Here is a 25,422-nt window from a genome sequence, read left to right on the forward strand (position 1 = left end):
GAGTGACGTGTAACAATATTTTGAACTTCTAAATACTTAATAAGCACTCACATTTTCAATCTATACCGTGCCTGCTCATAATTGTACCAGAATTATTAAGTGAGCATAAAGTGATTGGAATGTATGATTATTCCTGCTGACGGCCATGAAAGATTAACTGGATTAAGCAACACCAAAATGTTTTCCCCCGTGGCAGTTGGCCAGTTATGCTGGCATGCATTGCTGGGCCTGCCCAAAACATTTTGCTGCCTGAGGCAATGAACAAACTGGCACCCTCCCCTTCTACGTACAGAAGCTGACTGGACAGGCAGTTGAATTTTAGGCTGTGTACGCACAATCCCCTTAAAGCAATTTCCCTCAAAGAATTATGAGCACTGAAGTTTACCCTTCACAGAGTCACAATTCCCATTAATAGTGCCCAGCGTCCAGAGTTATTTGAAAGAATGTGCTTTAAAAGTAGAGTGTGTATGCTTCACTTCAGCACTGGCAATGAGACTGTGTTCTCCATATGAAGGAAGCAGATTAGAAAGTTCTGGAAAGGATGTCTGTTCTCCCAACAGAGAGGAATGACTGAAGGGTTTAGGAGAGAAGCCTGAGAGGTTATCCTGTTCATCATATGCTGCCTAAAGTGGTCACTTCACTCTGGCCAGCCTTGATTCATAAAGGGCGAGTTGTGTCTAAGGAAATCACACAGACACTGTGTGACCTGCTGCAGTGCAACTCAACCCCTATCCTGACATTTCAGTTCAGTGTAGGACTTTGCTTACAGATAAGGCTTCTCACTACATGGGCTTTTGAGAGTTATAGGAAGGCTATCATAAGGGGACAAGGGGCATGTGATTGACTTAACTCTATCTGCTAATCTATCATGTTTATGTAAAGCCTAGTGCAGATTAGATAGCAGAACACTTTAAATGGTAGATGATAAGAAATAAACTAATATAGAGTGGGCAAAGTAAATGCCCTGACAAAACCCTGTAATCTATTAGAATTCAGGGCCTGAAAAATCCCATTTAAAAAATCACATTAAGGATCCAATGCTTAATTTAAAACTGTTGGTGTGTAGTTAATAAATGGAGCTGGAATAATGATCAGCAGATATTTGGGGAGCATTGTGCTTAGCTTATGGAATCAATAACTTAAAATAATAGAACACTGGGAACAAACTAGTTTTGAATATTTACACAACTGTTCCTTCATCAATTCCATGTCAGTTTCCCCCTCTTCATCTAACTCTTCCTTCTTTTTTACATATATGACATTGGTATGGGGGGTGGGAGGGTTGAAAGAGGAAGGGAGTGACCCTGAGATGAGATTGTGAAATACTCAGTAGTGTGTAAGACCACAAACATCTCTCTCCCACAGCAGTTATCAGATAAATCAGTGAGGTTGTGGTGAATGACATTCTTTTTCTAAAATAAAGCTTTTGCTAGGAGGAAGAAAATGGAAATAAAACCCAGTTTCAGAGGGCAATAGAGGATAAAGTCCAGGAAGCTGGATGTTATTAGACTTGTATAATTTTATACTACTCTGTTGTGACATTGCTTATTATGTTATGTGGGCTGGTGTTTTTTCATTGTGGATTTTATTGTTGTAAACCTCCCATGGGCACTTTTTAATGGAAAGGCAGAAAAAAGGCAGCAGAAACTTGGCCATTTGTTTTAACGTTTCCAATGCTATTTATTAAACATACCTATGTTTATGAAAAATCAACACAGCTCACACTAAAAGCAATGACTGAGTAGTGCAAGGAGCTTCCAGCCTGGAACAACCACAAAGCTGTAATGGAAGATAGTGCAATTGTTTTATCTCTATCCCATACCTTTTGGTTAAGCTCAAGTTATTACATGAAGCCATGAAGGAAGGAGTTCTTGTTTTACCCTATTCAACAGAACATGGGTTATAGAAGAAACCTGAAAAAGATCTGGGCTCTCATCATGACTTGAGAAATTAGTTTAAAAAACAAAGCATAGTCTCTCTCAGGATTGCTTAACTTCTTATAGGTATTTATCGGTTCTAGCCATAGCCTGCATTTAACGAGAGGAATCCATGACCTCTTCCTTTGTATAAACCACCTTGTTTGCAAACCATAAAGATTGTAAAAAGAAACTGAAGACAGAAGTCTCCCATCACCTCCATGCTTCATAAGGAAAAACTATCAATGCTTCTTTAACAAATGACAACATGGAGTCATTTCTAATTCAACATAATACCATTCCAAGCTACACCTTTAAAAATAAAGGCTTTTTTATTGGCTTTTGGTTTTTTAAGTCTACCATTACAGAAACCTTAGAATAACTTCTTTCAGCAACTATAGTTTCTGCTGTCAGGTAGGAACTGGATCACAAAGATACAGAGTCACTGCTTCCAAGCTGCTTCCGTTTTCTTGGCCTCGATTCCTCTATCGTGAAACAACCTCCTCTTTGTTTTAAGGAGTCACTTTCTTGTAGGTAATGTGAAGGTGCTGAGTCATTGGCTGCGTAGTGGTTGCCATGGAGACAGTCTGTTCTAGTTTCCCATCAGAATTGAGCCTGAATTTTCTAGTAATCTAAGGAGGGAAATAGAAAACACATGGCTTATTATTTGATCCTGTTTATAATTCAAGAAGAAAAACAGCAGCAAAGCAAACCACTGTCCAATGACTTGAACCAAATCTGTGTCCTCAGGACTAGGAAGCAAAATGGCTCATCCCTGCAAAATTCTACAGAGAAAATATGAAGACCTGCTTCTATTCCCACCACCCAAGTATTTATTATTCAAGAGGAACAGATAATACAGTGGTGCCCCGCAAGACGAATGCCTCGCAAGACGGAAAACCCGCTAGACGAAAGGGTTTTCCGTTTTTGAGCTGCTTCGCAAGATGATTTTCCCTATGGGCTTGCTTTGCAAGACGAAAACGTCTTGCAAGTGTTCCGATTTTTTTTCGCTCCCCCCCCTTTTTCAAAGCCGCTAAGCCGCCAATAGCCTTTTAGCCGCTAATCCGCTAAGCCTTTAATAGCTGCCAAGCCTTTAATAGCCGCTAAACCGCTAATAGCGCTAAGCCGCTAATAGGGTTGCTTCGCAAGACAAAAAAACCGCTAGACGAAGAGGCTCGCGGAACGGATTAATTTTGTCTTGCGAGGCACCACTGTCTATCCCATAAATCAGGAGAAAGGTGAACTATTTTGTTCAAGATTTTTGCTTATATTTTGTACCAGGATCCTGCTCTGAGATCACTCAACCTTTCAACAACTATGGAGAGAAACACACAAGACAAAATGGTGAAAGAAAACAAAACCCGCTGCTAATCATTTGTGATTGCTTTACTCAGCATTGTGCCTCATTTGAAAGCATCTTCTGCTTTCTAATTTGCCAAGCTAGGTTTAAACCAAGTATGAGAATACGAAGGCAAGGAATTACAATACAGAAATTGAAGAAAACCGTGATGGAGAATTGGATTAAACATAAAGGGGAGGGGGAGAGAATAGCTTAGAATTTGATAGCTATGGAATACTGGAGGTCTTGCACCAAACAGCCCATATGTGTAAAGCAAGGCACTGTAGTCAGAGCACATTCTGGCAGAGGCCAAAAACACCCCTCCACTTATTTCAGTAAAAGATTTCTGCACACAATCCAAGGTTTTCTGTATGCTAAGTTGGTGCCCTTTACCCTTTTTTTGCCATAGTTAACATGATTTTTAAAGAAGAGTGGAGATATCCGGGACTGCGGGATCCCTGCCAAAGAAACCCTGCCAAAAGTTATTTTGTTAAGTACAACTGCAGCAAAAACACCCACACCCCACCAATATGCAGCTATCGAAACAGAAAAACTTCAGCTCCATGAAAGCTCTCTAATACACTTGTTATTTCGAACCATATATTGTGAGGAAATGCAAACACAAACCGCACCAGTAAAATCAATTTCCTGTCTTTATTTGAAGAGGTCTACAGAACAAAATACTTTCCCCCTTTTAAAACAAACCACTGAATATTGGTAATTTTTACATAATCACCCAGGAAATGTATCCCAAACATTACAGGCAAGATAATCTGAGACAAGGAAAAGGTGACATGAGTGAACTGGGATGTGTCTCCTGCTGCTCTCGCCAGCAATAGAAAGATTAGCTTGACCCCAGCAACTGGCTGGGAGACCTATAGCTTCTGGGAGTTTGCTTCCCCCCCTCCCTCCAAAAGGAACTCAACGGCAACTGTAAGTTGCCCTACGGCTGCAGAAATCCTTAAGGGAATGGATGGAACAGGATAAAACCTGAACAAACAAACCTCTGGTGTTATTGTTCCAGTGTTGGAACTGAATTAATATGAAGAGTGAGTGGTCTTGCTTTTTCATGTTCTTGATTTATCAGGGCCTTAATATTTAGTACATTAAACCTTTAATACATACTGATAATTACCATGCTTTTCAGATAACATGCTTTGCAGGTGAACCTTGTATGTGTGTGTGTTTTGCATTATAGGTGGGCTTGAGCACACTCAAACTGGAGATTATGAAGTTGACTTGCTTTCACCAGCCACAGCAAACGTCAAACATAGTTTAATGTTCAAACAAGGTTACTTGTGGTTAATCTAAAATGGAAGTGGAAGTTTTTCATCTCCTTATGTTAGTGCTAGAGGAGAAGGGGAGGAAATAGCATATAAGCCAAGGGAGGAGAGGCCAGGCTTGTTCTTGTAATGCATCCAGTTACATTCAAATTGCAGCCTGTGCCTTTCCCAACTCTAAATTCTGCAATGCTTTGACTGGAAATTCAGGAGCTATTTTTATCAAATGTTTTTAACAGTGGCAAACCTTGACATCTCTACAATGAACTAAGTGGTATGTTGCATTTTTGAAGCACCCACCCTCAGACAAGTCACTAGAATATAAACAGAAGTATACTGGAATACTGTTAGCATTGCTTTGCCGCAGATGCAGGGTACTTACATAACAATGTAGGTTAAATGTAGCAATAAATTAAATTAGTTCCACAGTCCAAAATTATTCAAACTATTTTAACATTATGTATTGGACAGCTATAAGCAACAGGGATATAAGAGGGTGAGTGTTTGTAAACAAGCAGTTTACAAAAGGTCATAAATAGATATTCTGAGTATCTTTGTGGGATGTGGTTTTGTTGTTAGGCAATAGTCAAGAAAAATGAAAAATGTAAGGGTCCGGTGTGCGTAGGCTCGTTTCAGAACATCTGTGAAATGTAGGATCATCATATTTTTAACTGGCCACCAAAATTTTACATTAACTAAATGGTTAAAAACTCTTTTATAGGGATGCTAAGAGTTGTAGTCCTATAACATCTAGAAGGCACTAGGTACCTCCACCCTGGGGCTTCACAATTACTTTTTTTATTTTTTAAAAATCCTCTTTTTTTATAATTCATAACATTGCATAATTCTGCATATCTGGGAGTTTGCTGTTATCTAGAAATGAATCCCTGACTTTTGAGTGGCCCCATTTAGCTTCCAAACTGATTGACACTCAGTCACCTGAGTTCATCTTCAGTAGAAACAATTAGGATCTGCAACAGAATGTTCCAATGTATTATCATTTCCTAATAGGACTCCTCTTGTTCAGGGTTCAAACCAGTCAGTTTGCTCCAGGGAGCCTTCCATCTACACACATCACTTCTCCGCTTTTCTCTTTCAACTGATACTCAGCCTTCCATGGGCACTGAACATGTTTGTTTTAATATATACTTGTGTACTTCTGTAAATCTTGGCATTCCACTGAATGTGTCATTGCCTCCCTCTTGTTTCTCAGTGGTCCCATTTCTGTTGGCACTCACTACCCAAGTTCCCTATTAGAGGGAAGGTTGACAGTAGCCCTCTCTCAGTAGCTGCCCTTCTACAAAATAGACAAGACCTTTCATTTCTCCGTCATTTATCTGACCTCAATATTTTTTTCAGGTCCTCTACTGCTGTTCTCGTTTTACCTCTTCTACCAAGTGCTTAATGCATTTTTTAAAAATTGGCACAGATCGCACAGTAGCATGAAATATGAGGATGGACAGAGCTACTTTAAATTTTATAGAAGCAGACTGTCTACTTGACTTTGTCTTTTTTCTCCCCCAAGGGAATGCGTTTGCTCTGCTAAGCTCTTCAACTGCAAGAGTCAAGGCTGCCTGATGAGGAATAATACTCTAAGACCTTGTACAGTGCTACCAAATAATAAAAATTATTATTAAAAGAGCAATATGCCTTACATGAACTTATGTGAACAACATGAAGAGGAAAATATGTATACAAAGAAAAAAGAAAAGGGAGGGAGGGGGGAGGGAGGGACAGTCCTACGAAGAGACCTGTTGGCTAGAAGTATGAGAAATTCTTGGAAAGATGAAATCCTTGAGATCAGGTAAGAAAGTGAGTGAGGGGTCTAGCAACATTTTTTTTTTTTACAATGCCTATGAACAGTCACAGCCTGCGGAGCCAGCAAGCACTCCATCAGCATGGTGTTTTCTTGTGTTGCCTTCTAAGAGAGCAGAGAAAGTGGTGGCAAGCACCAAGATAAATGTGCCTCCTTTCATCCAAGTCATAATTAAGGCTCAGCAGGGTAAACAGCCCAGGGACAGGACATTTCTGTCTCTCTACAAACCAGGGGCCTTCCCAGGGCAGACATCCATATTAAAATAGCCAGAGGACACCTGAGGACAATTTTTGTCTCTTCTGTATAGTATCAGGCCAGCCAGAGAGAAACCTACTATTCAATTCAAGAGGAAGGAAAAGTCAGGACTGTTGAAGGACTGAGAATGTCTGGTACAAAATACTGAAAATTTGTTCCTGCTTCTGAAACCCCAACGAACCAGTCTTGTGGGGGTAAATGAGGGTCCCCAAAATTAGGTAACCACAGCCTTGACATGTGCCACAGAGGTTGTGGGCAGGAGAGAGAATATTCACTAAATTATCCTATCAAGTCAGGGGTACACATTCTGGTCAGAGTTTTGCAACTCAGGGTATGAGCAGTTTCTGCTACTGTAACTATCAACCAAGCAGTGCTGCTGCCAATCTGTGGGGAGACGGATTGATAGAAAGGTCTGCTGGGTACAAAAATTGACAGATATTGGAAATCAGTTACAAAAAATAGGTAGGGCTGAAGAGAATGTCAAAGTTAAAGGCTTCCTGGGGCATGAATGAGTCCGACACTTATCCAGTGAGGCCCTGCACCACTCTTTCTGATTAGCTATATAATTGCAGGCACATCTTCCTCTCCACCCTTTTCCTGTGTGAGATCATAATCCTTGGCCATATCTGGGACCTCTTGTGGTCTAAGTGGTTCTACTGTACTGGTGAGTTCAAAGGGCCCCATCATGAGTCTGCCTTCTGCCATTTCCTGAGATGTGGAGCTATAGGAAATTTGGGTTCAAGTCTAGATGCTCTTCCTACCTTCAGCATCTAAAATAGTTGCCGCTGCCAGAATACACAAAAGCTTTCTTGTAGTCACTTCAGCATCTCCCTTCTGCAGGAACTGAACCCTATCTGTTTTATCCCCCAAATTTCGGTAGTTGTTTGCAGTCTGCTTGCCTGCTGACTAAGGGTTCAAATCCTTAACCACTGAAGTTCATAGCTACAGATGTTAGTTGCTCTCTCCTACTCTTTAGTGGTCTTTTCCGAGCTGCCCATTTCACCTTGTGTGCATGCCCTAGGTTGGGATATACCATATAACTCTTCAGGCAGGCAACAGAATGCCGAGTACGGATTTGTCATACCAGTTCAGCTGGACCACACCTAAATATACTCACTTGCTCTACATGGGGTTTCTTGGCAAATGAGATCCTTGCTACGGAGTGGGAAGCTATAGAAAGCTCCTGCCCATTAACCTCTCCTTCCTCCACCTCTACCAAACCTGGATCAAGAAGAGAAATTATTAATACTGACACAGTTCATAGAGCTGGAATACAAGACAACACTTGGCTTATAAGCAGGCAAGAGAGATTTGTTGAAAGTACGGCATCAAGCCACTTTCTTTTTTTTTTTTTTTTTTTTGAAAGTTAAAATTTTTTTTTATTGTAATCCAACATTTAAAAACACATATACCTTGTTAACAAAAACAAAACAAAGAAAAAATAAGAAAATACAAAAATCAATATACAATCTTTTATATAATATAACTTCCCACCACCACGACGTGACCTATATCTCGACAATATGTACAGCAGTTTCTTTTGTTAGTCCGCATACTCTACCTCACGGTTTTTATATTATACCTACTGTGATTTTGATATTTCCTGATATCCTCTCCATGTATGAAAAAAATTTATTCCAGTCGTTAATGAATTTGGTATTTTTCTGTTGCCTTATCTTCTGAGTCATTATTGCCAAATCAATATATTCAGTTAACTTATTTTGCCAGTCCTTGATTGTTGGGGTGCTGGGTTTTTTCCAATTCTGCGCTACTTTAAGGGAAAGTCACTTTCTGACTACTTTAAGGGAAGCTAGTTTTAAAGCAGAAAGAGGGGGAAACCTGCTAATGTAATTAGGCTAGTACCTGTATTCTGAGCACTGATGAAGGCCACCTTGTTAGTGTCAGGTTTGATGCGGATAAATCCACATTCTCGGTGCATCGGTTTCCTGGTGTCTGGATGGAAGGCGTTGAATCTATTAGGATAGGAGGATACTAATATTACCATGCCTCTATAAACACATCCTCCACAGCTTTTTCAGCATCATCTGTATGAAATGAAAATAGCGCTCCCATACCTGTCCTCAACAAACAGTAAACCCGGAGTCCCATTTAAGAAGCACAGGATCATATTCAATGCAAGTCCTATTCAGAATAGACCCACTGATGTTAAGGGCATTTCTAACTTATGTTCACTCACATACGGCTGAAGATAGTTTCTTGGATATCTTTTTTCCTCTCTTGGAAATTTGTACATTCTTTTAACTATGCACTGCATTTTTGCCTGTCCCGTTAGATACTTGTCAGAGTATATTTTTCATTTTTCTTGGCAACTCCAGCAACTCCTAATAAGGAATATTGAGGTGTACCTGTCATCGCAGGAGTAGTATGACAGTGTTGTTCTTCCTCGACATAATACGCTGCAGTAATACAAGTTTCCTTACACATAGCACTCCTGAACAGTTTTTTTAAAAACTACAGAACTGTGCTAGTAAAAAAAGTGCTGATTTTATACATCAGGTCCAAATGTCATGTCGGCAGCAAAGAATGCTTTCTTCCATAACCGATGATGTTTCTGGATCATTTCCTACACTGCATTTCTGCAGAGGTCATGCAGAGGAAGAATGGATGCTCACTTTTGGCCTAAATAGTCCCCAAGGAGCTAGGCAATTTTGCCATTTACAGAATCAGCTGGCAAGTAATATTTTAAAACACAACTCTTCCTTTAAAGCAACATTATAGGGGTTCAAATATTCCCAAATAGTGAAAATCCACATTTCAGCTGGGCAATTTAGCAGAAAGAGTTATGCAACTAGAATAGGCATGTGGCAGAGTGCATTAAATTCCAAAGCACACTGAACCAACCACTTTTTAAAGGATATAAAAACTAGCAGCTTTAAGCAGTGCTTCCCCACCCCCAAAAAATAGGTGCCAGTATTCACCACAATGTTGTTACAGTAAGTGCCACAGTTTTTAACAACAACAAAAAGAGGTGCTTGGTACTGCATACCCTTGAGTACCTCCTGGCGGGAAGCCATGGCTTTGAGAAAATAATATCATTCATAATTGCAATCATTGAGGAGGTGTTTGTTTATATTTACAACAGCATAAGGTGAATATCCTTTCAACCCTCAAATTTCACTTTCCATTTTAAGAACACAAAAGACTGCTCAAAATTCTAAGAAAAGCTGTTTTTCTCAAAACCAAAACATGTTACACTTCCAACTTTCCATTTGTGCTTATATAGAAATGCATCTTTTTTTGAGTCAAGAGAGCTGGAAAAAATTCAAAAATATATTGAAAAAATCTTTGTAATGCCTGGAGGATAATAAATCATACATTTGATCACGCCCACTCTTGCTTGGCTCTGGGAAAAACATTCCATTCCCAGGCTACCAGGAAGGACCCCATTAAGCACTTAAGCCAACTAAAAGAAAGTGTCCAGAACTACTATATCACAACATCCCATATGACCACTGTTCTCCCGCAACACATTCCTATGCCATTGAAGCCCCTTCAATCTATTGTTCCCAAATCCATCATACAGTCACTGCTGCTTTCCCCCACCTAATGTGACAGACTTGTATTCAACAAATCACCTGGCAGCCATGCATAAAAGGAATTCCATGCAGGTGAATAACTAGGCTGGGGGAGGAGGGTCATCTCCAATCTACTTGGTAGAAGGCCAAAGTTTGAGAAAAACCTCCTCTTAGCAGGGCAGTATAAATGTTGCTGACTAGTAAATTTTGGGGTCTTATTTAGTAAGTCTATGATCCCTAGACACCCAGTTCCTTGGTGAACCCACAAACAGTTGCATAGCTACCTTGACCCTGCAGCTACCACTGCCTCTTCCACCATATGCCCTGCTGTTACCTTTCCCAGGCACACACAGGATGGGAGCACTGGGAGGGAACGGGAAGCAGGGGAAAAACAAGATCATAAGGGGCTTTTAAAGATTTTGCTGCCTATTTACTTTCTTAAAGTGCCTGGGAACTCAATTTTGCACTAAAATTACTAGTAGGGATGTGGAGGTGTTACTTCTGTCCTTTCATTTATGTTTGAGGTCTTTAAGAAAACTGACTGCATCGCTAAGGATGACAACTAAATGTAAAAATCTATGTGTGGTAGGTTAATAGCTGCTTAGCAGCTTCTGAAAAACAGGATGTCTATTTCTAGGAAGAATTTGATTTATATTCTACGCACTGATTTTATTTAAATTGATTCTTAGCTTGTACCTCACTAACAGTCTCATTTGATAAACAACACAGATTATTTCAAGGTGTCCCTGTTGCAGAAAAAACCCCTCAAAAACAAGGAAACTTACGAAAAATTCAGCATGGGTTGCCCCACATGAGAGATGCACACTTCTTCGAGGTATTGAAAGGGCTTCATTGAAGGGAAGGTACCATCTCCTGGGGGGTCTGATAGCCAGGTGCCCAGCATCCAGGAGAGAGGCTCAACCACAGGGTTCAACTGCGGGGTTTCTGCGAGAAGAGAGAAAGTGAGGATAAGAAAACTGCACCAAGACTTTCGGCAATTAGCTCTTACCACGTCAATGTTGGCCAACTACTTTGCATTGGTGAGACAGTTCCCAGTAGCCATGTTGCGTGTTCTACCATCCTCTTTCATTTTATCTGTTTTTATCCAGCTCTGGCAACATGAGAGTTGAGGTGGGTCGAAAGTTCAAAACAAACAAATTCCATATTTTACAAACCTGGCTCGAATTTTGACTAGCTATGTGCATATAGGCTCCTTGACCATTTCTTACCCCCCTCAGGGTCAAACTATATGTTACAGAGAAAACCTGCCATCAAAGCAGCAATGCTGGGGAAGGGCATAATTACCCCACCATCAAATGAAAACTGCTGGAATGTTCACAGTCCTGGAGACAAGAAGAAGAAATAATACAAGTATGTCATTTTCCTAAATGAGGCTAGCATAAATTTTCAGGCATGAAAAAATTTCAGCTGGAAAACCAGAGTTGGGCAAAGCTGTACACACCCAAGTCCCCTTCATATTAATACTGAATATGCTGCCACACATTCAAATAGCTATATATGTGTACACAAAGAGCTACTAGCTATATACAAATAACTGTATCAATGGCAAGCATTATTTTAGACTGAGAAAGCAATGTCATAACAAAGCTATAACCTGTAAGTTGGGAAACACAAGTAGGAACCAGAACAAAGCATTGTAGTCTTCCCTGCTTCCTAACAGGAATGGTCCCATTCAAGGCTCAAGCCAGATGAATGAGTGATTGACGGTACACAAGACTGACATAACTATGCTTTGGATGAACACCTGACCTCAGTGTTCTCACATGTCTGCTAACGTCCAGCAGTATCTGATTTTCTTGTTCTTTGATGAGAACTCAAATAATAATAAGATATTGGTATAGTAAAATGGATGTTTTCTATAATTAAATTACCATTGTAACTCTTCAATATAGTACCCCTGTCTACAAGCACCCAAAGCACACTTTCTTTAAAAATGAACACACAGAATTCTACAGACTGGCTTGTCCTTTTAAAAATTTGACTGCTCCATGCAAGATGACAAGCACTCCATGCAAGTGGTATAGTGCTGCAGGGGCAGGCAGGGACGAAACACTTATTTTGCACCAGGGACAATATCTATATCTTTAGGTATAATTTTATTTTATATGGGGTGCTTTCCAATTGCTGAAAGCAGAGTAAATAAGAATTCTTTTTGTTGTGAAGAAATTATAACTTGTGAGTATATATTTTGGTGCTCTACTTATTATTTCAGTTTATGTACTAATGTTATGCTTGTGTTAGGCAAGTCTATTCTTTTTCAATTTTTAAAAAATACAATCAAATGGGCATAAAAGGATCTTTCAAAGCTAACTTTACTCTACATAGAGCAGTGAGAAGTGTGATGGGTGATGGGTGATGAGCTATTCTGAAAAGCTCTCTTTATCTGGGCAGATTTCAATGAAAACTCTTTTCCTTCCAACTCCTTAAGCATAAAATGGTGGCAATATTTATGACAAAGCACGATTTGTCCCTGCAATTACGGTAGTATAAGGTCATGCAAAAGTCTGACCTCTCTTCCTTGAAGAGCATATGCAGTTTATAACAAAGAGACTTGTGGCAACTTGAAGGCTAAGAATTTATTATGACTTAACTTTTGTAGACTAGAGTCCATTAATTTATAAGAGGATGAAAACAGGGAAGCTGAAAATGTGGTTTTTGCTACCATCTAGTGGCTCAAGTAATAATACAGCAATTCAAAGCAGCCTTCCCTGAAAGGGTGTAACATGGATCCATATTATCTGCTCCTTTTTGTTGTTATTTTTGTCACTTTTGTTACCTGGAATGGTATCACTAAATGAGAACAAAGAATAATTGAGAGGTCACTGCTGGACCTTCCAGATTCACTACATTAAGAGCTCATCTAAATACACTTGCAAAGTTCCAAAGGCACTGAATCCTTTGCAGTTGTATCTTCACGACAAATTCCATTGCAACACATGCAATTTGAAAAGGAATATTGGACTGCAAAAAAAATGACAACCTTTCTGTTAGATTTGTACTAAGAGGTTGTTGGTCAGAGATACCAGAGAATGCTGACTCAAAGTTGAAATTCAACTCAAAGTTATTCGACTTATCATCCAGCCCGGACCGGTAAGGATATCTATGTTTATTTTTACTCTAATGAAGAAAGAATGTGAACTGAAAATTCGTGCAAAATGTTAGATGACTAGCTGGTCAAAAATCTTATCTGATTCATAATCAGCTATTTTTTTCTTTTTTTAAACACATAGAGAAGCCCAGGGTGTTTTACAGTACATCTCCTTCCTCATTCTCAACCTTTCATACAGTACATGTTAAATGTCATATTGTGCAACTCCAAAGCACACATACTGCCTAGGAAAATCTCCTTAAATACAACCGATAAGTTGATTCTAATAAGATATATTTGATTCTACCGCTGTATGTGAGCTAAAATGGACGGGAATGGGCGAATTCAGTTCGGATGACTATCATATCTACTACTGTGGGCAAGAAACCCGTAAAAGAAATGGAGTGGCCCTCATAGTCAACAAAAGAGTGGTGAAAGCTGTACTGGGATGCAGTCTCAAAAATGATAGAATGATCTCGATACGAATCCAAGGCAGACCTTTTAACATCACAGTAATCCAAGTCTATGCACCAACTACTGGTGCTGAAGAAACTGAAATTGACCAATTCTATGAAGACTTACAAGACCTTATAGAAGTGACACCAAAGAAGGATGTTCTGCTCATTATAGGGGATTGGAATGCTAAAGTAGGGAATCAAGAGATAAAAGGAACAACTGGCAAGTTTGGCCTTGGAGATCAAAACGAAGCAGGGCAAAGGCTAATAGAGTTCTGCCAAGAGAACAAGCTGGTCATCACAAACACGCTTTTCCAACAACACAAGAGACGACTCTACACATGGACATCCCCAGATGGGCAACATCGAAATCAGATTGATTATATTCTCTGCAGCCAAAGATGGAGAAGCTCTATACAGTCAGCAAAAACAAGACCTGGAGCTGACTGTGGCTCAGATCATCAGCTTCTTATAGCAAAATTCAAGCTTAAACTGAAGAAAGTAGGAAAAACCACTGGACAGGTAAGATACAATCTAAACCAAATCCCTTATGAATACACAGTGGAAGTGAGGAACAGGTTTAAGGATTTAGATTTGCTGGACAGAGTGCCTGAAGAACTATGGGTGGAGGCTCGCAACATTATGCAGGAGGCAGCAACTAAAACCATCCCAATGAAAAAGAAATGCAAGAAAGCAAAGTGGCTGTCCAACGAGGCCTTACAAATAGCGGGGGAGAGAAGGCAAGCAAAATGCGAGGGAGATAATGAAAGATACAAGAAATTGAATGCAGATTTCCAAAGAATAGCAAGGAGAGACAAGAAGGCCTTCTTAAACGAGCAATGCAAAGAAATAGAGGAAAGCAACAGAATGGGAAGAACCAGAGATCTGTTCAAGAAAATCGGAAATATGAAAGGAACATTTCGTACAAAGATTACCATAATAAAGGACAAAAGTGGTAAAGACCTAACTGAAGCAGAAGACATCAAGAAGAGGTGGCAAGAATACACAGAGGAATTATACCAGAAAGATATGGATGTCTCATATACCCCAGGTAGTGCGGTTGCTGACCTTGAGCCAGACATCCTGGAGAGTGAAGTCAAATGGGCCTTAGAAAGCACTGCAAATAACAAGGCCAGTGGAAGTGATGGTATTCCAGCTGAACTGTTTAAAATTTTAAAAGATGATGCTGTTAAGGTGCTACACTCAATATGCCAGCAAGTTTGGAAATCTCAGCAGTGGCCAGAGGATTGGAGAAGATCAGTCTACATCCCAATCCCAAAGAAAGGCAGTGCCAAAGAATGCTCCAACTACCGCACAATTGCACTCATTTCACACGCTAGCAAGGTTATGCTTAAAATTCTACAAGGAAGGCTCAAGCAGTATGTGGACCGAGAACTCCCAGAAGTGCAAGCTGGATTTAGAAGAGGCAGAGGAACCAGAGACCAAATTGCAAACATGCGCTGGATAATGGAGAAAGCTAGAGAGTTCCAGAAAGACATCTACTTCTGCTTCATTGACTATGCAAAAGCCTTTGACTGTGTTGACCACAGCAAACTATGGCAAGTTCTTAAAGAAATGGGAATGCCTGATCACTTCATCTGTCTCCTGAGAAATCTCTATGTGGGACAAGAAGCTACAGTTAGAACTGGATATGGAACAACTGATTGGTTCCAAATTGGGAAAGGAGTACGGCAAGGCTGTATATTGTCTCCCTGTTTATTTAACTTATATGCAGAATTCATCATGCGAAAGGCTGGGCTGGATGAATCCCAAGCCGGAATTAAGATTGCCGGAAGAAATATCAACAACCTCAGATATGCAGATGACACAACCTTGATGGCAGAAAGTGAAGAGGAATTAAAGAACCTTTTAATGAGGGTGAAAGAGGAGAGCGCAAAATATGGTCTGAAGCTCAACATCAAAAAAACGAAGATCATGGCCACTGGGCCCATCACCTCCTGGCAAATAGAAGGGGAAGAAATGGAGGCAGTGAGAGATTTTACCTTCTTGGGCTCCATGATCAGTGCAGATGGTGACAGCAGTCACGAAATTAAAAGACGCCTGCTCCTTGGGAGAAAGGCGATGGCAAACCTAGACAACATCTTAAAAAGCAGAGACATCACCTTGCCAACAAAGGTCCGTATAGTAAAAGCCATGGTTTTCCCAGTAGTGATGTATGGAAGTGAGAGCTGGACCATAAAGAAGGCTGATCGCCGAAGAATTGATGCTTTTGAATTATGGTGCTGGAGGAGACTCTTGAGAGTCCCATGGACTGCAAGAAGATCAAACCTCTCCATTCTGAAGGAAATCAGCCCTGAGCGCTCACTGGAAGGACAGATCGTGAAGCTGAGGCTGCAATACTTTGGCCACCTCATGAGAAGAGAAGACTCCCTGGAAAAGACCCTGATGTTGGGAAAGATGGAGGGCACAAGGAGAAGAGGACGACAGAGAATGAGATGGTTGGATGGTGTTCTTGAAGCTACCAGCATGAGTCTGATCAAACTGCGGGAGGCAGTGGAGGACAGAAGTGCCTGGCGTGCTCTGGTTCATGGGGTCACGAAGAGTCGGACACGACTAAACGACTAAACAACACCGCTGTATGGTCTGTTTTGATTCCTATTCTTAATTACTATTTTAAAACTATTTAAAGTAAACTCTGTATAGGTTTTTTATTAAGCCATATATAAAACTTGCTAAATGCAGATATTATTTTATTGTACTTTCATTGTACACCCCTGAGGGTGGCCAAGAGTGTTTGTTAACCAACTTCCCCTCTCACCATAAACAGAAGTTAACTGACTAGGAAGGTTGTGGGCTCTTTTACTTGTAAACTTTTACCCATGATGAAGAGATAATAGAATCACAGAATTGTATAGCTGGAAGGGACCACAATGGTCATCTAGTCCAACCCTCTGCAACGCAGGAATCTTTTGCCCAACGTGCGGTTCGAACCCACAACCCTGAGATTAAGAGTGTCAGACTCTACCAACTGAGCTATTTGGATCAAGGGAGCGAATGCATAATTCTGAGGTCTCATTCTGAATACAATCCCATGGACCACACAGCAGCTCCAAGTAAAGTTCCAGAGTGCAGGTGCACTGTGCTCTGTTGAGACAACAAATCTCTGCACACAAAGGCTGAGAACAATGGCCTGCAGGATAATTTAAATAGGCACGAAACTTAAGAAGAGCTCAAATAGAACCCAAATCTCCATTTTCAGAATGTCTGAAGTGTTTCGATAAAAGTGTTAAGCATTTTAGACTGTACCTGTGTCTGTTTCAATGCTGGCCATATCGTGCAAGATTATTTTTAGCTTGTTCACTCTAGATCGCTTATCATTCCCTATTCTCCAGGAACACTGTGATGCAATCTAGTAAGACAAGACAGGAAACAACCTTGGGCCTCTACACAGAGGTTACCCCAGTGTATTCTGGGACTTGTAGTTTAATTTAAGCAAGCAATGGAGAGAAGAAACCTACAAGGATGGCATATACTGTGACTCATAATTCCTTTCTGGCTACTACTGCCTTTTCATAGACAGAGGATAAGCTACATAAAGGAAGTTAAAGGCAAACATATATGTATTTACATTCGAGTTTAAGCAGTTAGTACAGATGGCGATCATTTCGTGCAGGGGTTCCGTTCCCAGCCCCTGCACACATTGGTGGAGTGTGCGTAAGTGTGTCCCTGCCCATTATGCTCCACCCCGTCCCCCTTCTTCTCTCTTCCAGGTCCAAAAGGATTGCATGTCGGTAATTGTGCACTGATTGGAGATGCCTAAAATGGTTGCCACCTGTATAGTTGAGTAGCAAAATTCTACTTGGAGCCTTTGCTGTGATGCTAAGGGGAAAACATAAAGCAGGGGGAAGGCTTTACATATACTCATTTGCAAATAATATGCGTCTCAGCAATAATATTGCATACCCTCTAACATGTCCCAGAGGAAAACCGGGACACACGTCTTTCGGGGCCATGGAGTCACGTGACTTGTGCAAGAGCACAGCCCCCCCCCAAAATGGGATATCCCGCTTAAATCGAGACAGTTGAGGGGTATGATATTGCAGATTAGCAAAATTGCATCAGTAATTCATACAAATTGAGATTTTGTCAGGCAAAGTTACATATTGAGCCTACAACTTTGTCCTTCGTTTCTTTCATTCTGATGAGACAAACTAATCTGTAAGTAACAGTGTCCACACAGAAACATATTCCTTGTTTCTCTACAGAGCACACACAAAACAGTTAACAACTGTTCAAAACATCAATCAGAAGTTGTTGTTGTTGTTGTTACTAAGGTTATTACCTGCCCTTCACCAGCAGGTCCCAGGGCAAGTTACAACAATTTAAAATTTAAAACAAATTACAGTCAGGGGAATAGCCTGATCACTGCTAGCAAGGTCCTGCCAGCTAGAGTTGATGGGAGTTGTAGTTCAACAGCTGGGGACCCAAGTTTGAGCAACACTGGCCTAAATCAGCACAACAAACTAAAGCAGAGGAGGCTAACCTGTGGCCCTCCAGATGTTGCTGGACTACTTCTCCCATCACTGACCATGCTGCCTGGGGTTGGTGGGATGGCCACAGCTGGACAGCTACAGGTTACACACCCCTGGTCTCAAACACTTAGGTAGTAAATAGGTTTTGTATATGAATTCTGAACGCCTTCATCACAATCCAGCCAGGAGAGGTATGTACATGCCACCTCTCCCTTATTCCCTTATAGGCAAATGACTTCCACTGACCTCTTTGGCAGCAAGGAAAGGAGAACGTGTGGCAAAACCTTCCACAGTCCTCAGTGGCTAGAGTGTTTTATCCTACCTCAGCTTACAGGTCTTCTTCTCCAATGCGGAGATGTTCCAAGTAAATTTCAGGCAAAATTTGGCTAGTATACCTAGACAACCCTGATGTGAGGAGTAGGAAGGAAGTTTGGCCCCTTCCCCTCCAGGGCTCTGAGGATTTTGGTGCACACATACAAATACACTCCACTGGAACACCTGACTTGCCAGGTCTTGGCCACATCAGCACTACTGAATCTGCACCGTCAGTCCACTATCTGCTTCCTGAACACAAGAAATGGCCTAAGGTAGGATTGCTCAAGGACCATATTATCTCATAGGAAATCTTCCAAGGTCATATGCCAGTAGCAGGTAAGCCAAAGGCAACAGATGTGACTCTTACCTTTTGTTGCCAGGCAAAAACATTCACTTGGCTTTTAACTATATATGGGCTTTTTCTGCAGGCGGTCTTTTTAATGCTGGATTTAATGTATGTATGCCTCTGGTTTTTTCCTTAAAACACTGTAAGCCACTTTGTACAGTAAGCTACATTCCTGCCATGCAAAAGTTAGAGGTTTTGTACACACACATACACATGGTTCTTCATTCAGAGAAGGATACATTCCAGCCAGGCAAAAGCATGCAGAGGATGCAGGGCTAGTGATGAGTGTGGCCTGGGGGGAGCTTCATGGGATGGCTAGAAATGCCCGGAGGGCTGCAATTGTCTTGCAAGCCTATGGCTTGAGCAGCATTTTTTTTAAAAAAATAATGCAAGCCTAGGACTTGCCGATCAGAAGGTCGGTGGTTCGAATCCCTGCGACAGGGGAGCTCCCATTGCTCGGTCCCTGCTCCTGCCAACCTAGCAGTTCGAAAGCACGTCAAAGTGCAAGTAGATAAATAGGTACCGCTCCAGCGTGCACTGCTCTGGTTCGCCAGAAGCAGCTTAGTCATGCTGGCCACATGACCCGGAAGCTGTATGCCGGCTTCCTCGGCCAATAAAGCGAGATGAGCGTCGCAACCCTAGAGTCAATAACAACTGGACCTAATGGTCAGGGGTCCCTTTACTTTTACTTTACCTTTTATAGTGTACCAACTGCATGTCAAATGGTAATTGAACTGTGTTTGGGTATAAGAAAGCTACACATTCAGAAGGAAAGCATGCTGAGAAATCATGATATTCATAAATGAGAGGTATATGATGGATAAACCGGATTCCCAAGCAACTTTCAAACAAGTTTTAAAACTGGCATATTAAAGACTCACCCATAGGCAGTAATGCAAACAATCGAAACCCCTAAAATGTAATTCTAAGGACAATATTCCTCCTCTCCTCAAATTTCAGAGCACTGGTGCATGGCGTATGGATGGGGAATGTACGTGTGAATGTTTCGGTTAGGGTAGGACACCTGCAGCTTTCCTAGTTGTATAAAAGAGGAAATCTCAGCAGATGTGGCTTGCATAACAAGCCACACCTGCTGCTGAAATTCTCTTTTTTACATGACAATTTAATGTGCGGGTTGCTTGGCCTCTTTTGCACCTGACGATCCTAGTTTCAACAACAAAGCATAAGAGTTTGCAAGCAGTTTCATTTTCAAAAACTGGAGGCTATATCACCAATAATAATAAGGTATTTTGAAGGAAATGGGCAGAATTCACCCAACACGGACTTCCGCTAGTGCAATGGGAAGTCCTGCCCTCTCCTCTCAGTGCGTGCCCCCTGAAATTGGCTCGAGGGGCAGTTGGGAGAACCCACAAATCAACACTGAAGGGGAAGAAGAGGGGCAATGGTTCCATCTGGCAAGCTGCAATGCATGCAGTGTGTGATTGTTCATTATAACGCAACACTGAATCCCACCCATTATATTTAACTAAATGACTTCATATTTTTATATCAGTTTCGCGCTGGCTAAGAGTGCAGAAGATACTGACCACAGTCCTGGGACAGCAGGTTGCTCAGGCATGGGAAATTGATCCTCTTCAGTTCATCTAGTTTTTCCTTCAGCTTTCTAACTTGGCTGTCGGAGCGACTGATCTTTTGTCTCAACTGCTTTAGCTCTCCATTCTTCTTCTCTACCTGCTCTCTCAAGCAGCACACTTGACTTTTGCTCTGCCTAGAGGAGAAGCAATACGAATGCAGGGAATCAATGAGCTTGCAGGCCCCTGAAGCAGACATGATGACCTCATTGATGGACATGGGATTGGCATCCGTTTCTCCCTTCTGACCTACAACAGCTTCTGTTGCTGGCTTAGGGGTCAGATCTGCAGGAGAAGCAGACACGTTCTGGGAAGGTTTCTGAGGGATAGCAGTGAGAGAGGAAGTAGAGGAGGATTCTGTTAAACTAGTATCCTGCTCCAGAGTGTTGCTACTACAGCTGGGATCCGCACTTCTCCTTAACCTTTTCCTTTCTAGTTGCTCTTTTGGAAAAGATGACCTCTCTCTAGTGTGCTTGGAGAAAAAGCTGTAAGAGTGAAGGGAGCCAATAAATTTGCATGCGCCAGACACAGGAGGGGTGAAGTCATCCTCCGATATACCACTTTTGTCCATTTTCAAATTCCCAGAATGGATAACTGCTTCAGAACAATCCTCCAGAGTCAGTTTTCCTGGCTTATTTTGAGATACCTTTGTGACTAGGTTATCTGCTAACATCCTCCTGAGGGAGCCTTCAAGTTGGTCCTGGAAATTTTCTCCCTGCTCTGACATTGACCTGATTTCAGCTTGAAGAGTCACTTGCTCTATTTCTTGAGTCCCGTGAACTATCAAGTTTTGGTCAGATGATAAGATTCCCTCAACTACCTCACCGCTTCCTTCCTTTGGTTGATCGCCATCTCCTTCTAGAGTCTGACTTGCTATTTTCCTCCTCCTTTTGACATAATCCCTGCTCTCCCCTCTTTTCTCTGAAATATGGAAGATGGTTGGCACAGCTGTGGGCTTGAGCAGCCGGTGCTGGTCTTCGTGCCGTTTTGAAAAACTGTCTTTAGTAAAGTGCTCGCTGCAAAGAAAGGAATACTTGGTGGGAATCCAGTTGTCCCGCTGAACTGCTTTTAACCACTGGATCAGTCTCTTTGAATCCTTTAAGGGAAACCTTCAAAACAGTGTAAAGGAAAAGCATTACTGTGTATGCTTTTTGCCTAGAGCTTTTCAAAGTAGCTTATACATTGAGTTATGTTTAAGAGCAACCTGAATTTTATAAAAAGACAGTCTGTTAAGGTTATATTGCAAGGCGCAGAAATATGCAGCAGTAATTACATTTTCTACAAATCAAAATTTGTCATGTATGTTAAGACTCTTTCAGCTTTGAACCTATTCATTCATTTTTTAAAATGCGGTAACTCTGGACTAACTGAAAACGGTTCTTGCAGCAAACAGAAATACATACAATTCAGTAACATTAATGACAGTTAAAATATTTTTATCATTTAGCCACTTGCAAACAATTCTTACAATCCAACCAGCAGATTTAAATGAGCTGCCAACTCCTATGCAGGGTCAGATATGGTTAAGCCTATTTCTTTCCAAGGGGCTCACCTAACTTTGCATTAGGTCAGGCTGAATGATAAGAGGCAGCTGGACAGATGGGTCTTCTACAGGGAAAGTACTATAGTAAGGGCACCACCACTGGTAATCTATTGCTGAACTTTATATGGTACCCTAGTTAGGTTATCCCTGCTATACCTTAAGTCTAGATTTGGGAGCTTAGCAGCTAACCATATCACAATGTATTTGTACCAGTCAGAAATATATGTCTATCCCTGACCTAATATGGAGTTACGCAGTCTTCCAGCTTAGTCTGAGATCACTGACCCATCTACCTCAACAACTATCTCCTCAGATGGCACATAAATATCCTTCTACCTTCCTTCCCAGTGCAGTGTGAGATACAGACAAATAAGAGGAGAGGGTGGTGAGACACTGCTGGGGTTACCACTGTTCACTCTGGGGAAGATAAAATGTAAGCCACACCAAATAATGCATGTGCATTTATCTGTTTGCCTGTGACTTGGTTCAGGCAGAAGTGCATCTGAAGGTACGTCAAGTGTTGTTGACGGCACTATAGATCCTGATCAGCACTGTAAAGTTAAAAGGGCAAATAGTGTGAATGGAAAAACTCCGTCTGGCTCCACTATATCGGCGAGTTATCCATGATGAGAGAGGCAATCTAACCCATTAACCTGCTTTGTGAAACAGACTCTTTCAAACTGTAGGGAGAGAATATCAGGAAAGGTATAAAACAGTCTGAAATTACCACTTCAACACAAAGGCAGAAAAAATGGGTTTTCAAGTGTCAGGCCTTCTGATTCAATACACCTGACACTGAAAAGTTGGATAGAGACTATGCCAGTTTCTCATGTCTATCATGAGCAGACAAAATGCATTCTGGGAGCTAACAGGAAACCTGTGGTGCGGCAGGCCAAAATGATCACCTATTGTGGGGGCGGCTTGCAGGATCTACTTTATGTGTGTGTTTTTAATAGATCTCCAAGATCCTCCAACTGAAGCCAGGCAGGGGAGCAGGACATACTTTAACAATGAAGAAGTAATATGTTCAACTCAAAAATATGCTATATTTAACTCATTCAAGGAAAACTAGGATATAAGTGTAATAATAAATAACATCAGCATTGCTGCTGATCTACTGCAAATTATATCTACTGGGATATCCTTTTCCAAGTTCTGTTCACCCATAGTGCAAAATGCCATTGTTGGATGACAACTTTTCCTTTTTCATCTATGTCCACTTTAGTATTAATTACTTCTGTTACAACAGAAGCTGCTGCCTCAGTGCAGACCAAGTAGGTATTATAAAGTATTTATTTTGCTCAATTTAGATGTCATACCAAATCATGGGTAAGGAGTACAATCCACTGCAGGATTACCAATGACTAAGTCTCACTATGTTAAGTGTATAGGATCTAACTATTATGGTTTAGCATGCTGGCTGAATTGATATGTCATGATTTGCAGTCAGTGAGCAAACCAAAATCAGAAGCAATGGTTTGAAGTGTATCTGCACTTGCAAACTACATTATGTCATGTCTGAAATAACAAATTATAGTCATGGTCTTTGCTTCATTTCTGGAGTGCAAAGCAAAGGGAAAATGAAAGCAAACAGCTTTAAACCATGATTTGCTTGTACATTGGAAGCTCAAAACATGATTTGGGCTCTAACCCACACATAGGCAAACTCGGCCCACCAGATGTTTTGAGGCTACAATTCCCATAATCCCTGACCACTGGTCCTGTTAGCTGGGATGATGGGAGTTGTAGTCCCAAAACATCTGGAGGGCCAAGTTTGCATATGCCTGCTCTAACCTATGGTTAGAGCAAACCATGGTTTGATGTACTGTGATATCTGAAGAAGTGTGCATGCACACGAAAGCTCATACCAATAACAAACTTAGTTGGTCTCTAAGGTGCTACTGGAAGGATTTTTTAAAAAGATATCTGAAGTAAGCCTGTGCTTTGACAAAAGCAATAGCTGTTGGTCATCAGTCCCACTCTAAGAAACAATGTAATGCACTTTGCTACTCTCAGTGACAGAACAGTTTATGTAATCTAAATCTGCATACAGTCTAATACAAAAAGGGGGGGAAACAATATGTGGGCAAAATATGGAGGAGTATGACTCCCATCATCCCTAACCATTGGTCATGTTGGATTCAATTGACTAGACTCAGGAGTCCAACATCATGTGGAGGACCACAGATTCCACAGCCCTTCTCTAGATCAGAGACAGCACCCCTTTGCTGAGAATCTACCTTTTGCCCTGACTGTGAATTCTTGGTTGATGCTGGAAACAAAATGCTGGGCTGGATGAAATTTGCTTCTTTTTCTCAATTTATAAATATATATTGTTTTCTCAAGTTATTTATAGTAAACTCTGCATATCTTTGCAACTTAGCTATTTGTCATTTCTATATGCATGGGTGTGGCATATTTCTTAACGCTAGGGAATGCTCTTCTTGCACGCTACCAGAAAAGCAAAAAACCAGGCATTTCTAATTGTTGCCATCTGCAGAGATGTTTGCTGCACACCTGATGGACAAGTTGCTTTCTCCAGTGGGTGCATACACCTTATTCCCAGAACTCTGACAGGACGAGACAGGCAAACTTACAAACAGGAAGGCTATGTACTCACACCTGTGCTCCACACCTTAAAAGTGGGGCTTACTTTTAGAGTTCAGGACGTACCCGCCCTGGAACCTGTTTTCAAAGGTTGCGCTTCTGCTATAAAACGTGGGAAAGTGAGAGACGGACGGGGCAATGTGTCATCATCATCATCATCGCCATAAGGAAGCATGTGCAGAGTGCCTTGCTCTGCCTTCCCGGGGGGTGGGGGCACAGCCCTGACACACCTCTCTCAAAATTAGGTTAGGCGGCCGGAGTTGTATTGGCGGAAAGAACATGGATAAGGGATTCTCTTTTGTCCCTCGATCTGCCTGGGAGCGGGTGGAGGCGAGGTAATAAGGGGGGGGGGGAGCGAATGCAAGCAGCCAGGTATGCGAGCGGGGCACCCCGTTTCGTGAGGCATCAGCCCGTCAGGGTGCTGCAGGCGGCGGAGGAGGAAAAGCAGGAGGCTCCTCGCCCGCCTGCCCGACGTATGTCACGGAGAAGGAGATGGGCAGGGCTGTGCTCGAGTCGCCCTCCCAGCACCAGGTGCGACCTGTTCCTGCCCTCCCCCTGGTTACCTGTGGAAGGAGACGGCCGCTCGACCCCGGGGAGCTTTGCCCTGCCGGTTGGAGCAATTCAGCGCCGCGCAGCAGATCACCATCTCGGGAGGCCGCGCGGGCGGCCCTGCCTCTCCCCCCACCTCCACCTCCTCCTCCTCCTCCCCCCCCCCGCTCCGCGTCCGTACAACAAGATGGCGCAGCCTATCGAGTCCCCTCAGCCGCCTCGCCGCACCCTGAACGGCCACTTCCGTACGGAAGGAGCAGCCGTTTCACAG

The 25,422-nt window shown here is 41.8% G+C and overlaps 1 protein-coding gene and 1 long non-coding RNA gene across 4 annotated transcripts; one reads left to right on the forward strand and one right to left on the reverse strand.

The window, feature by feature from the left end:
• Positions 1 to 2,229: 2,229 nt before the first annotated feature.
• Positions 2,230 to 25,317, reverse strand: THAP4 (THAP domain containing 4). 3 transcript variants are annotated; one of them, XM_082221827.1, is made up of 6 exons: positions 25,166 to 25,317; positions 20,408 to 21,561; positions 10,928 to 11,087; positions 8,470 to 8,579; positions 7,724 to 7,827; positions 2,230 to 2,548 (listed from the first exon to the last, which is right to left on the reverse strand). In XM_082221827.1, exons 1-6 carry the CDS (start codon positions 25,246 to 25,248, stop codon positions 2,429 to 2,431), a joined length of 1,731 nt encoding a protein of 576 aa, XP_082077953.1. In that variant the 5' UTR covers positions 25,249 to 25,317; the 3' UTR covers positions 2,230 to 2,428. The 3 variants fall into 3 exon arrangements, with proteins under 3 accessions (XP_082077953.1, XP_082077954.1, XP_082077955.1); XM_082221828.1 differs by having other exon boundaries at positions 20,408 to 20,589; positions 25,166 to 25,302; XM_082221829.1 differs by lacking the exon at positions 25,166 to 25,317 and adding an exon at positions 16,974 to 17,076 and having other exon boundaries at positions 20,408 to 20,542.
• On the forward strand, positions 22,305 to 24,062 carry LOC309532068. Its single transcript, XR_014219578.1, has 2 exons — positions 22,305 to 23,839; positions 23,932 to 24,062. It is a non-coding gene; the product is annotated as an uncharacterized lncRNA (long non-coding RNA).
• Positions 25,318 to 25,422: the final 105 nt, after the last annotated feature.

This window comes from Podarcis vaucheri, assembly GCF_965113315.1.
Source record: "Podarcis vaucheri genome assembly, chromosome: 5".
Classification (NCBI taxonomy): Eukaryota; Metazoa; Chordata; class Lepidosauria; order Squamata; family Lacertidae; genus Podarcis; species Podarcis vaucheri.